At 41.0% G+C, this 15921-nt stretch overlaps 1 protein-coding gene across 1 annotated transcript in view; it reads left to right on the forward strand.

The window, feature by feature from the left end:
* The window catches only part of tmeff2a (transmembrane protein with EGF-like and two follistatin-like domains 2a), a 178904-nt gene that overhangs the window by 153162 nt on the left and 9821 nt on the right, over positions 1 to 15921 (forward strand). The window contains exons 6-9 of the mRNA XM_029703561.1: positions 1551 to 1699; positions 6903 to 6962; positions 7329 to 7455; positions 15732 to 15890. Of these exons, the coding sequence (XP_029559421.1) occupies positions 1551 to 1699; positions 6903 to 6962; positions 7329 to 7455; positions 15732 to 15890 (495 nt within the window). The remainder of the gene's footprint in view (positions 1 to 1550; positions 1700 to 6902; positions 6963 to 7328; positions 7456 to 15731; positions 15891 to 15921) is intronic.

Genomic DNA, 15921 nt, shown 5'->3' on the forward strand with positions numbered 1-15921 from the left:
GCCCATGCGTGTGTGTGTGTGTGTGTGTGTGTGTGTGTGTGTGTGTGTGTGTGTGTGTGTGTGTGTGTGTGTGTGTGTGTGTGTGTGTGTGAGGATGTGTGTGAGGATGTGTTGACGCAGTGCAGTATTGCAGTGGTAGTGCCTATTGTGGAGAAAGTGAGAAGCTCTATTAAAAATGCATGGCCTACAGACATTATCCTTGATGACCGCCACAGATGGCCACTCGGGATGGCAAGCCTCTGAAAGCATTGCCACTTCTGGGTCTTTGTGTGTGCATTCATGTATATGTGGTAATAACAGGTGGGGGATTGTGTATGTGTTATTTGTTTGTTTGTGAGTGCGAGAGTGTGTGTGCGTATAGGTCATGCATCCCATTACACAGTATGTACATTTATATTTCTATGTACGAGAGTGTTTGTGTGTGTGTGATTATGTGTGTGTTTGCAGTATGCAAATTGGGCAGAGAGCGGGTATGAAGCAAGGCCAGTGCTTTCCTCATAGACGGCTCTGGGCCAGGGGAAAATAAAAAAGGAGCAGAGTATAATGACAGATTTATAATTACAGTGTCTAACGTTCAGAGCTACTCAGCAAGAACTGTCTAGGGACTGCAATTTTGGTGTAATTTCTGCTGAACATGCTCACTGAGCACTTCGGTCACAGGCACACACACAAGCTAACTCATGCACGCACATTCTCACACACTGTCGTTTCAATGAAGACTGCACACACAGTCAGTTAGACAGTCAGTAAGTCAGTCAGTTATGCACATATACACATTCACGTACATACATACAGTACCAGTCAAAAGTTTGAACACACCTACTCATTCCAGGGTTTTACTTTATTTGTACTATTTTCTACTCTGTAGAATAATAGTGAAGACATGAAAACTATGAAAGAACACATATGGAATCATGTAGTAACCAAAAAAGTGTTAAACAAATGTTTATATTTATATTTTAGATTCTTCAAAGTAGCCACCCTTTGCCTTGATGACAGCTTTGTACACTCTTGGCATTCTCTCAAGAATTCCATATGTGTTATTTCATAGTTTTGATGTCTTGACTATTATTCTACAATGTAGAAAATAGTAAAAATAAAGAAAAACCCTGGAATGAGTAGGTGTGTTCAAACTTTAGACTGGTACTGTACGTGTGCACCCCACCCCCCCCCCCCCCCCCCCCCCCACCCCCTACATACACACACCCACTACACGCTCAGATGCACATAGAGACTTTCCGACTGAGATATAAAGTGAAATTAATGGACTAAATGGTTAACAGAACAGGCAGTATCCACCACAAAGAAACAAGTTGAATCGTGCACATAAAGCAAAAACACAAACACCTACACACATACACCCACCCACCCACACACACAAACACTCCCTCTGACACACATACATGTGATAAAAGAAACACAATAGACTACACTCGACACAGGCGCTGATTCACTGAATGACAAATCCTGAAGAACTCCAGTTCTCCATCACTCTATTCTTTTTTGATGTTGTGACCACTACTGATGTGTTCCACCATCCTTTGCGACAGGTGCGTGTGTAACATCGACTGCTCCCACATCAGCTTCAACCCGGTTTGCGCCTCGGATGGCCATTCCTATGACAACCCCTGCCAGGTGAAGGAGGAGTCATGTCAGAAGCAGGAGCGGATCGAGGTCAAATACCTGGGCCACTGCCAAGGTGAGATATAGCTACTACGGTATACGAAACGTATTTCTGTATCTCTTTCTTCTTCTTCTGCTTCTTCTTCTCCCTTCTCCTCTTTCTACGTTAATATTTAGTAATATAGGCCCCATTAATATTAAATTAATTTTCAATTACATTAATATTTGGTAATTTAGGAGACCAATCAATTGCAAATATAAAATGTGTGCTATATTGGAAGTTTCAAACTCCTTACAACCATCAAAACCTCCTCTTGCAGAATATTGATGTGGAAACATGCCTGTCCTTGAATACAATGTTAATATTCTTTATCAGCAATTGGGGCCTTTGTAATTTTCCTTTGTCCAACAATTGATCCAGTCCAAAGCAATACATCACAACCACAAAAACAAAACACCATCATTATGTCTTAGAACCCAACCTATTCACCAAGCATAAATGTGGAGCCCAGCAAATGGAGCCCAGCAATTCATATAATGATGCATGGGCACTGTGGTTGGGTTCTGTGACAGCAACATTTGTTAGATTTTCATTGCAAATGAAGGGTTTGATTCCATATTTTTCACATTTGCATTTTTTAATCTGAAATGAAGGCTCATGGGTCCTATTCTATGTGTATGAGTTATGGCTGTTCTCATACTTTTTGAGGCTTCTACATATTGATGCATTAACATGACACTACAACATTCAATGGCAGCCATGATAGCTCTGATTAACAGAATGAACATTATGATCCATTTACATGGCACTTAAATATTCATTTACATGGGGAATATTAAAAAATACTATGTAACTGAATATCTAGATCTACAACAATATTCAAAATTCTGAAAGTTGGCTCAACTCTCTAAATATATGGCTGGCTATATTTACTGTCCAGATGGATGGAACGTCCTATATGGTTTTTGAGTCATTTAGCAAATAATTTCCATTATATTTGTCTGTTCAGTCATAAGTTAGTTTCTCTAAATGTTTTCCCAAATAATGTAACCTTAATAGGCTACCTTAATAGGCTACTGCCTGCAAACATAGGGAGGCTGCAAACAGTGGGCTGTGTCACTACGACAATGAGAATCAATCCATCCTTGACCGGGAAATTAATTGTGACAGACTTTCAATGCCCTTATTGTACGTTATATCCTTCCCTAACGTGTATATAGTCAAACTCAAAAATCTTCCCTTGATTTAACCTATCGAAAAAATCTGTAAAACCACCATAAAATGTTTCAAAAGTTGCTTCAAGACATTCTCCGATACTGTTGTATACCTTTTAGCCAGTAGTTATGAAAGTAGCACTCACAAGCCAAAAGTGGCCCATGAACATTGCGTACTACGTCCCATATGTGCAGATATGTGCACCACATCATTGCTCTCTGTCTCTCTCGCTCTGCTGTGTGTGCATCTTGCTAGCTGTCACGCAAATGGCGAGGGGCTGAAGCTCATTGGCTGGAAATCGAATTGCTAGGGAACTGGCCCACATGGGGGAAAATGTAGGGAAAATGGCAGAGCATAGCTTCCAGGAAAACAATCGCTTTCAAACTAGGGATTTCGTGTCTAATTGAGGTAAAACAGTAATTCTGCTCATAGATTATGCATGTTTGAACTACATATTGACACATCCAGCCCAAAATGGGTTTAAAAAAATACTTAGTAGACGCCAAAGTTCCGGAGCATGTCTTTAACCTCTCTGGGCTACTCAACAGCCAGTTGAATCCCGTGGCGCGTTATTCAAATACCTTAGAAATGCTATTACTTCAATTTCTCAAACATATGACTATTTTACGGCATTTTAAAGACAAGACTCTCGTTAATCTAACCACACTGTCCGATTTCAAAAAGGCTTTACAACGAAAGCAAAACATTAGATTATGTCAGCAGAGTACCCACCCATTTTTCAAGCTAGCATATAATGTCACATAAACCCAAACCACAGCTAAATGCAGCACTAACCTTTGATGATCTTCATCAGATGACAATCTTAGGACATTATGTTATACAATACATGCATGTCTGTTCAATCAAGTTCATATTTATATCAAAAACCAGCTTTTTACATTAGCAGGTGACTAGCATGTGACTAGCATTCCCACCGAACACTTCCGGTGAATTTACTAAATTACTCACGATAAACGTTCACAAAAAACACAACAATTATTTTAAGAATTATAGATACAGAACTCCTCTATGCACTCGATATGTCCGATTTTAAAATAGCTTTTCGGTGAAAGCACATTTTGCAATATTCTAAGTAGATAGCCCGGCATCACAGGGCTAGCTATTTAGACACCCAGCAAGTTTAGCACTCACCAAAGTAAGATTTACTATAAGAAAAATGTTATTACCTTTGCTGTCTTCGTCAGAATGCACTCCCAGGACTTCTACTTCAATAACAAATGTTGGTTTGGTCCCAAATAATCCATTGTTATATCCAAATAGCGGCGTTTTGTTCGTGCGTTCAAGACACTACTAACATTTCTAAATATTCCATTACCGTACTTCGAAGCATGTCAACCGCTGTTTAAAATACATTTTTAAGCCATTTTTCTCATAAAAAAGCGATAGTATTCCGACCGGGAAATCGTTTTTTATTACAAAGAGAGTGAAAGTAAAAGCATGCTATCCCCTCATGCACGAGCCTCAGTCTGATGGCCCTCTGATAGAGCACTTGCCAAACGCGCTAGTGTGTTTCAGCCTGGGCCTTGAATTTCGTCATTCAGCTTTTTCCCGGGTTCTGAGAGCCTATGGGAGCCGTAGGAAGTGTCACGTCATGCCAGAGATCCCCTGTTTTTGTTAGAGATGATCAAGGAGGGCAAGAAATGGTCAGACAGGCCACTTCCTGTAAGGAATCTTCTCAAGTTTTGGCCTGCCAAATGAGTTCTGTTATACTCACAGACACCATTCAAACAGTTTTAGAAACTTTAGGGTGTTTTCTATCCAAAGCCAATAATTACATGCATATTCTAGTTACTGGGCAGGAGTAGTAACCAGATTAAATCGGGTACATTTTTTATCCGGCCGTGCAAATACTGCCCCCTAGCCCCAACAGGTTAAATGTTAAATGTCCAAAAAATAAAACCCACATTGTATACACTGTTCACCCTCTGGATACAATAAATTGTCTATGTGATATTTGCACAATATAGTTGAAACTAATTGATTATTTTTATATTTATTTATTTATGTATTGATACTTAATTGCATGTAGCGTTACTGCTTAAAACACAATTGAAATACTTTTTCTATTGGGTTTCTGTTGTTTGGGGTGAATATACTGTATAGCGTTTTGTCACAAAACATGATTATTTGTCTCTCTAAAATAAAATGACCTTGCAATATACACTGTATATACAAAAGTATGTTGGCACCCCTTCAAATTAGTGGATTTGGCTATTTCAGCCAGAACCGTTGCTGACTGGTGTATAAAATCGAGCACACAGCCATGCAATCGCCATGTAATAAGAATTTGTTCATAACTGACTTGCCTAGTTAAATAAAGGTTTAAAAAAAGCCTTACTGAAGAACTCAGTGACTTTCAACGTGGCACTGTCATAGGATGCCACCTTTCTAAAAAGTCAGTTCGTAAAAATCTGCCCTGCTACAGCTGTCCCGGTCAACTGTAAGAGCTGTTATTGTGAAGTGGAAACATCTAGGAGCAACAACGGCTCAGCCCCGAAGTGGTAGGCCACACATGCTCACGGAACGGGACCACCGAGTGCTGAAGCATGTAGCGCTTAAAAATCATCAGTCCTCGGTTGCAACACTCACTACCGAGTTCCAAACTGCCTTTGGAAGCAACGTCAGCACAAGAACTGTGCGTCAGGAGCTTTGTGAAATGGGTTTCCATGGCCGAGCAGCTGCACACAAGCCTAAGATCACCATGCGCAATGCCAAGTGTCGGATGAGGTAGTGTAAAGCCATTGGACTCTGGAGCAGTCGAAATGCGTTCTCTGGAGTGATGAATCAAGCTTCACCATCTAGCAGTCCAACGGACGAATCTGCATTTGGCGGATGCCAGGAGAACGCTACCTGCTCTAAGGCATAGTGCCAACTGTAAAGTTTGGTGGTGGAGGAATAATGGTCTGGGGCTTTTTTCATGGTTCGGGCTAAGCCCCTTAGTTCCAGTGAAGGGAAATCTTAACATTACAGCATACAATAACATTCTAGACAATTCTGTGCTTCCAACTTTGTGGCAACATTTTGGGGAAGGCCCTTTCCTGTTTCAGCATGACAATGCGTCAGTGTACAAAACGAGGTCCATACAGAAATGGTTTGTCTAGATCGGTGTGGAAGAACTTGACTGGCCTGCACAGAGCCCTGACCTCAACCCCACCAAACTCCTTTGGGATGAATTGGAACACCGACTGCGAGCCAGGCCTAATCGCCCAACATCAGTGCCCGACCTCACTAATGCTCTTATGGCTGAATGGAAGCAAGTCCAAGCAATGTTTCAACATCTAGTGGCAAGCCTTCCTAGAAGAGTGGAGGCTGTTATAGCAGCAATGGCGGGACCAACTCCATATCAATGCTCAGGTTTTGGAATGAGATGTTCGACAAGCAGGTGTTCACATACTTTTTGGTCATTTAGTATATTTCAAGTCATCGTAAGATGAAAAAATAATAGCTCTATCACTTTCACAAGATGTGTCTTTAATCAATGTCAATTTACCAACATTTCCAACTTGGAAATATTGCGTTTTGGAATGAAACCCATCAAATGGATCAATAAAGGTATAATTATATTGTATTGAAGTTTGTATTGCAATAATCAACTGACCATTAAATGGTTTGGATCATTTGAATAAGATAAATCATGATCCCTATAACATATATACTATAAATAAATCTGTATATTACATTGTTTTGTTATCTTATAATTGTTTGTTATTCCTTTTATTTTGTTTAATAGAGTGCTCAGAGGATATTTATTATTATAATAATTTGTCTTTTAATCCTTAAACGTTGTCCTAAATATTGTAATCCACATGATACTCTCAAAGATTAGATAATTTAATTCCTAAGTGAGGTACTGTCCTACCCTAGCTACTGGTTCAAGGTCAGTTTTGTGTTTTGACCTGTAATTTTGTCCATAGCAAGACTCACAGAGTGCTGAACTAGGATCAGTCTGGCCTGTTAGATCACAATGAATAAAATAGACAGTGGGGACCTGATCCTAGATCAGCAATCCTACTTAGACTGTATTATGATTGTGCCTTCTCAGGTGACATCATGACAGGGACCAAAGCCGGAGACGGACATTATGCCAGGAAAGATTACTCAGGTAGGTGGTAAAGTGTGTGTGTGTGTGTCAGATCCATGAAAGACGTGAACAATGGCAGACAGTTTATTGTGTGTCCCAAATGGCACTTTTGACAAGGGCAAATATCACTCTGGTCAAAGTAATGCATTATATAGGGAAAAAGGTGCCATTTGGGATGCAGGCCAAATTGAATAACATGCCGACTATTAGCATCAGGGATGTCAGTGGTGGATAAATGTAATTTACACAGCTTTTAATCGGATGAACAGCAGTTACGCTATTATGCTAAATTACGGACACTCACCTTTACCCTTTCAATCCTATCATTTTTATCCCTAACCTTCAGTTCTTCTGTGCTCTGTGCTGTGTGCGTGTGTGTGTGTGTAGAAGAGAAGCCAGACCAGAGAGGAGAGGTGGCCATAGGCTTGTACATCCCCTGTCCTGAGCACTACAAGAACTACTGTGTCCACGGAGAGTGTGAATATCCCAACATACTGTCTGTGCCGTCCTGCAGGTATGCACACACAGGCCTACACACGGACGCATATGTGTGGACACACATACCAGTACATAGTGACCAGTGTTGGGGTCGTTACTCAAAAAAAGTTTGATATTTAAGCAATAAGGCATGAGAACCCGGAGATTATCGTGTGATAACTCCCTACTTAGGGCTGATCTTAGGCCCAAGGCTAAGCTTTTTTTTAAATGGTTGCCAACATATTAGAAAAGATTAACAACATGTTTTCATTGAAAACATTAATTTAGTGAGTACATTTGTTGAAATGGAATTATGGCATTATGTCGTCATGGCAATTTGCAGGGATTATTGTGAATACCTGACTTAAAATCTCGTAGGGGGCTTGGGCTAATGCACCTAAATGTGCGAGGTATGATTTAAAAAAATTGACACAATTGATATTTGGGTACAGGACTTGTGTCCTGACATTCTGGTTCTCCGGGAAACGTGGTTAAATGGTCCTGTATCTGATAAAGACATTGAAGTAAATGATTCATCAAATCAAATCAAATTTATTTATATAGCCCTTCTTACATCAGCTGATATCTCAAAGTGCTGTACAGAAACCCAGCCTAAAACCCCAAACAGCAAGCAAGGCAGGTGTAGAAGCACGGTGGCTAGGAAAAACTCCCTAGAAAGGCCAAAACCTACAAAGAAACCTAGAGAGAAATCAGGCTATGAGGGGTGGCCAGTCCTCTTCTGGCTGTGCCGGGTGGAGATTATAACAGCACATGGCCTAGATGTTCAAATGTTCATAAATGACCAGCATTGTCAAATAATAATAATCATAGTAGTTGTCGAGGGTGCAACAAGTCAGTAACACAAGAGTAAGTGTCAGTTGGCTTTTTCATAGCCGATCTTTGAGAGTATCTCTACCGCTCCTGCTGTCTCTAGAGAGTTGAAAACAGCAAGTCTGGGACAGGTAGCACGTCCGGTGAATAGGTCAGGGTTCCAGCAGGTCTGGGACAATAGGTCTGGGACAGGTATCACGTCCGGTGAACAGGTCAGGGTTCCATAGCTGCAGGCAGAACAGTTGGAACTGGAGCAGCAGCACAGCCAGGTGAACTGGGGACAGCAAGGAGTCATCAAGCCAGGTAGTCCTGAGGCATGGTCCTAGGGCTCAGGTCCTCCGAGAGAGAGAAAGAAAGAAAGAAAGAAAGAGAAAGAGAGAATTAGAGAGAGCATATTTAAATTCACACACGACACCGGAAAAGACAAGAGAAATACTCCAGATGTAACAGACTGACCCTAGCCCCCCGACACATAAACTACTGCAGCATAAATACTGGAGGCTGAGACAGGAGGGGTCAGGAGACACTGTGGCCCCATCCGATGAAACCGCCGGACAGGGCCAAACAGGTAGGATATAACCCCACCCACTTTGCCAAAGCACAGCCTCCACACCACTGGAGGGATATCTCCAACCACCAACATACCATCCCGGGACAAGGCCGAGTATAGCCCACAAAGATCTCCGCCACGGCACAGCCCAAGGGGGGGCACCAACCCATAATGTAGTTAGATTATAATGTAGTTAGATGTGACAGATTACAGAAAGGCGGAAGAGTGGCCATATACCGTAATTTCCGGACTATTGAGCGCACCTGAATATAAGCCGCACCCACTGAATTTAAAAAAATATATTATTTTGAACATAAATAAGCCGCACATGTCTATAAGCCGCAGGTGCCTACCGGTACAATGAAACAAATTAACTTTACACAGGCTTTAACAAAACACGGCTTGTAACAAAAATAAATAGGCTTTAACGAAACACGGCTTGTAACAAAAATAAATAGGCTTTAACAAAACACGGCTTGTAACAAAAAATAAAAATTAGCAGTAAACAGTAGCCTACCAAGAAAGTAATTGGTCACTGTCTTCCTCCTCCTGTGCACTGAAACCACTGAAGTCATCTTCTTCGGTGTCGGAGTTGAATAGCCTCAGAATTGCTTCATCCGATATTGGATCGTTTTCATTGTCGCTCTCGTCACTGTTTGACCTTAACCCGTTCAGCAATTTCATTGGTCTAATGAAAGCTTCCAGCACGTCGCAGAATGTGTTTTTTTTTAAGAAAAAAAATTGAAAGCGGGAAAAATCCATATATTAGCCGCGTCATTGTTTAAGCCGCGAGGTTCAAAGCGTGGGAAAAAAGTTGCGGGTTATAGTCCGGAATTTACGTTATGTAAAATCTAATTTCATGGCGACCCAAACTTTAAATATTTCTGTTCCCAAGAAATGTGAGCTCCTGGTTGTAGATGTGTCCATAAACCAGAATAAACATGTATTTGTTACTGGGATTTACCGCCCCTCTGCTGCCACGGTTGATGCTATTGGTGCTATATTAACACCTTTTTTGTGCTCAGAGTTGTCCTCACTTAAGTAGTACTTTCACCCTCCTGCTGTGTTCCGGTCGAATTGGACGAATTTACAAGTTTTCTCTCTGAAAAATGTAGTTATTTTAATCTGATTGTCATAAGGCTCCATGACTTTGTCCACATAGGGCATCTGAACACACAAAATACATTTTGATAATTTTCATTACATTTTGGGTGTTTTATTTAACTTTTGTACACCTGTGGTGTTCCCGGTCAAAAATTACCGGTCATTAGAAATGAATGGGTAAGACTACAATTAGTGTATAAAATTGAGTTCAGGCACATGCCCGTTCATCAGATGGACACACTTCCTCTCCCAGATCCCCACATGCATGTGTGTTTGAGCACACACACACACACACACACACACACACACACACCTCACTCCCCTTCTTGGCTTCTATGGCAACCCCCACAGCAACCCCCACGGGAACCTTTCCCCAATAGAACCACACCTGTTGGCATTCTCACAAACAATCATAACATTGTTTCAATAAAATATAGAACTTTTCTCGCAGCTCTGGTATATAAAGCTTTTTTGATGCCTTCCTCACAATTCATTCTGCGGCAGCACAATGAACAAACAATATACTGTATGTGAGGCTCTTGATCATATCTTTGATCATGACACTGGTGAGGAGAGTCCTTGTTAAACTTTGACACAAAGTAGTCTGTGATAAATAACACAATATGTTTAATCTGAGTATTTGTTATAGTCAAAGTAATCCATACATTATGCTTTCTTTTTACTCAAAGACGAGTTGTATGAGCTCAGGTCAATGAGGCCTACAGGCCATAAATAGCAAATAGAAGTTCAAAACTTGTAATGTTCACAAGAACTTAAGTTGATAAAAAGATCTAACACAACATTAGGTGATAATATATGTATTATTATGGATTTATAATCAGCTATAATGGGGTGGTCATTTTGGACCGGGAACACAGAATTAAAAAACATGAAACGACCACAACAGGAGGGTTAAAGTATTTGTACGTAATTATTTTACACCACTGTTAATAACCCTCATCAATATTTGTCTAGTGGAGTGTTTGCATATATCTCAGTGATCACTGTCCCATAGTATGTATTAGAGATACGAAACAGCAAAATACTAATCCTTGTTTAATTAAGTTAAGAAGAGACATTTTAAAAAGTTTTCTTCTCAAGGGTTTTTACATGACATGTTCGACTCTGATTTAGCCACTATCTCCTGTATTCCTGACCCTGAGTTGGCTCTAGAACATTTCTCCTCCATATATATTTCTCTGGCAGATAAACACGCTCCTTTTAAACAATTCAGAGACAAAGATAGATCTAACCCTTGGTTTTCTTTTGAGCTATCTGAGCTCATTCAGATGAGAAATCAGGCCTGGGCCAAAGCAAGGAAAACTGACTGTAGTGGACTGGAAATCTTTCAGACAATTGAGAAACAGATGTACTATCTCGATTAAGAAAGCTAAATCAAGCTAATTTTTAAGCTCTATCTATGACTCTGCTGGTGATCCTTCTAGATTTTGGAAAACAGTAAATGCAGTGAAGCGTACAAATTCCTCTTCTTCCCTGGCTAAGCAAGTTCTGTCTGACTCTGGCATCATAACTGAGAAGAATGGAATAAGTGATGCTTTTAATCATCATTTTATCTCGGCAGGCTTTTTATTTGAGGAAAACAGTGGTTTAATTGACCCTGGTTAGTCAATTGACTGCTCTTCCCTCTGCCAGCCTCTTGCTGACTCGACGGTTAACCCGTCAACTTCTAGTGAATCTTTGTTTTAATATTAACAATTTACTATCTGTGATGTGCTAGATGCCTTGATGTAAAACAAATCCACTGGGGCATTTTTCAATATTCTGATATGCTTTATCCATTTTTGCTGCAGCTTTCTGCCCCCCTGACTGCTGAATCATTAATCCACATTTTTTTACGGTTACATCTGGTACTCGGCCCATGTACTCCCCCTTGACAAAGGTGGTGGCCCTATGTATGTACTCTAAATATACATCAGTCTGGTTTTAGTCCAGGTCATAGCACTCACTGCTGCATTCCTAGTTATAAATGATGTGGTTAACTGTATGGATAAAAGGCAACATTGTGCTGCCCTCTTCATTGACCTGTCAAAGACATTTGATACTGTTGATCACTCTTTGCTAATTCAGAGCCTTTCCTCAATTGGTCTAGGCTGCATGTAAATGGTTTAAAAATTACTTGACAGATAGAACTCAATGTGTATGTACTGATGTTGTTAAATCATGTTTCCTGGATATTACGAAAGGTGTCCTGCAGGGGTCAATTTTGGGTCCTTTACTTTTTACTGTTTACATTGACAAATCGACTTGTCTGTAAAAAACTGTAACCTGCACTTATATGCCAGGTACTGTTGTGTATGCTATTGCGCCACAGTTACCTTCATTGTATTACAGAAAAACTTTATTGACCTGAAATTTGTATTGAATACAGGTAAAACTAAGTATATTTTGTTCTCGAGAGTGCATAAAAATAACTGATGATTTAATTATGTTCTTTGGTTGGTGTCCATATTGATTGTGTCCCTGCTGACAAATATCTGGGCATCTGAATAGATGAAAAGCAGTCTTTTAAAAAGCATATTGAAAGCCTGGGGTTCGAACCCAGGCTGTGTCACAACTGGCCGTGACCAGGAGACCCATAGGGCAGCACACAATTGGCCACGTGTCTTTCGGGTTAGGTGAGGGTTTGGCCGGGGGGGCTTTACTTGGCTCATCGCTCTCTAGCGACTCCTTGTGGCAGGCCGGGCGCCTGCAAAGCTTGTATTTTGTATTCATATTGATGTGTGTATTTTCTGTCATTTATGTAATTCAAGGTTCACCTGTGAAAGAGACCTTGGTCTCAGTATGATTCCCTGATAAAATAAAGGTTAAATAAAAATAAATAAAATAAATAAACTCCCTTCTATCAACCAATCAGCATCCAGGATGCAATCAACCCATTCTACAATACCTATTACTCGTTACTTCTTTCAACTTCTTTATTTACTTGTAATTAGATATGCTATTCGTTATATTACTTTTGTAGTAGTAGTAGTAGTTAGTAGTAGTGCGTGCGTAAACAGGAACTTGGTGAGAGGACGTCAGACTCAGGACAAATTTCTTTTGAATCTGTAATAGGAAGGGAATGATAACAAAAGTAACGAAGTAACGATGCCCTATCTTTGATCAGTAACTGTAATATTATTACACAAATTGGAACAGTATTACGTTATATTACTAATTTCCGCAAAATGTCATATTATTAGTGTAACGTATTACTTTGTAATGCATTACCCCCAACACTGATAGTGACACACACACAACCTCACCCCCCCCCCCCACCCACACATGCTGACACATACACACACAAGACATATACCTATAATTACTAACCCACACAGAAACCCCCCTCCCTCCCCACACACACACACCCCTGATCACCTGTGCCCCATCCAGCCCTCTAGGTGAGTAATAAGCCCATGGCCAGGCCAAGCCCATTAACCTGTGGGGTCAGTGTGATTGTGCTGTGGTCACAGCCACAGGGCTTTAGCCTCTTCTCATCTCTCCCCTCACAGAAACATGACTCTACCCCCCTAGCTCTTAAAGCCTACATGCCCTGCATACTGAATAGTGGTGATAGTTGAATGGGAAAAATAGGGGAAGGTCTCTGGCACCACCAGCTGTATGGAGGAGGTAGTGTTTTGATGAATGGGAGTATTGATTTAGGATCAGTTTTGTGATTGCATGGACAGGGGGGAACTGATCTTAGATCAGCACTTCTACTTTGAGATGTTTGATAAATACAGCCACTGTTCAAGGTTTGAGGTAGAAGCTCATCTTTTACTTCTGATCGAAGATCAGTTTATCCAAATGACAATTCCTAATCTTAACCATTAAGGAAAAAATTGCCAAACAGATCTTATATCAGTGTCTACGGACCACTTCATCCTTCTCCATTGGAATAACTGTGAGAGGACAGAGAGTTTTCTCTCAGTACACCTGTCCACTGCATCATGATGAAAGATATGTGAGGAAAGAGAAAAGGGAGTGGGAGGGAGATGGTAAGGTTGAGTAAAGGAGAGGTGGAAATAGAAGGGAGTGAGGGAAGAGAGGTGAGAGAGAGAGAGACGATATAAGAGAAGGAGAGAGAGACAAATAGCTAAGGTTGAGGGGATAAAAGAGTAGTCTGACTTTCGCTCACCCTCATGTGTCTCACTGAGAAATGACTCATTGTGTGTGTGTGTGTGTGTGTGTGTGTGTGTGTGTGTGTGTGTGTGTGTGTGTGTGTGTGTGTGTGTGTGTGTACATGTGTGTGCCTGTACAGAGCAGGGGGATGCAGGTGTTGGTAGGTACCAACCTCCAAAGAGAAAGAGAGATTTGGAGAGATGGACATACTGATTAAAATATAGCGCTTTTAGCCCCCCCACACACACACTCATAACTACCGCATTCAGATATATAGACACACTCACAACTACCGCATTCAGATATATACACACACTCACAACTACCGCATTCAGATATATACACACACTCACAACTACCGCATTCAGATATATACACACACTCACAACTAACGCATTCAGATATATACACACACTCACAACTACCGCATTCAGATATAATGCACACACTCACAACTACCGCATTCAGATATAATGCACACACTCACAACTACCGCATTCAGATATATACACACGCTCACAACTACCGCATTCAGATATATACACACGCTCACAACTACCGCATTCAGATATAATGCACACACTCACAACTACCGCATTCAGATATATACACACACTCACAACTACCGCATTCAGATATAATGCACACGTACAGTTACTTCAAGCACTAATTTAAAGACACACATTAGCCTGTGCACTGTGGTGACCTCAAATGCAAACACAAACACCACACATGTATCATGTACACAAACTAACATCAACCTTTGTGTATGTGCTTATTTGTGTGTGTTTGTGTGTGTTTGTGTGTGTGTGTGTGTGTGTGTGTGTGTGTGTGTGTGTGTGTGTGTGTGTGTGTGTGTGTGTGTGTGTGTGTGTGTGTGTGTGTGTGTGTGTGTGTGTGTGTGTGTGTGTGTGTGTGTGTGTACATGTGTGTGCCTGTACAGAGCAGGGGGATGCAGGTGTTGGTAGGTACCAACCTCCAAAGAGAAAGAGAGATTTGGAGAGATGGACATACTGATTAAAATATAGCGCTTTTAGCCCCCCCACACACACACTCATAACTACCGCATTCAGATATATAGACACACTCACAACTACCGCATTCAGATATATACACACACTCACAACTACCGCATTCAGATATATACACACACTCACAACTACCGCATTCAGATATATACACACACTCACAACTAACGCATTCAGATATATACACACACTCACAACTACCGCATTCAGATATAATGCACACACTCACAACTACCGCATTCAGATATAATGCACACACTCACAACTACCGCATTCAGATATATACACACGCTCACAACTACCGCATTCAGATATATACACACGCTCACAACTACCGCATTCAGATATAATGCACACACTCACAACTACCGCATTCAGATATATACACACACTCACAACTACCGCATTCAGATATAATGCACACGTACAGTTACTTCAAGCACTAATTTAAAGACACACATTAGCCTGTGCACTGTGGTGACCTCAAATGCAAACACAAACACCACACATGTATCATGTACACAAACTAACATCAACCTTTGTGTATGTGCTTATTTGTGTGTGTTTGTGTGTGTTTGTGTGTGTGTGTGTGTGTGTGTGTGTGTGTGTGTGTGTGTGTGTGTGTGTGTGTGTGTGTGTGTGTGTGTGTGTGTGTGTGTGTGTGTGAGTGTCTGTCAGCTGTCACTCAGGCTTCAGCGGGCCCCAGTGTGAAACGAAGGAGTACAATGTTCTCTACGTGGTCCCCGGCTCTGGCAAGCTGCGCTACGTCCTTATTGCCTCCATCATCGGAGCTCTGCAGGTGGCCATCATCTGTGTGGTGGTGCTCTGTATTACCAGGTAGGACACACACACACACACACATGCATAC

Source organism: Salmo trutta, chromosome 20 (assembly GCF_901001165.1).
Source record: "Salmo trutta chromosome 20, fSalTru1.1, whole genome shotgun sequence".
Classification (NCBI taxonomy): domain Eukaryota; kingdom Metazoa; phylum Chordata; class Actinopteri; order Salmoniformes; family Salmonidae; genus Salmo; species Salmo trutta.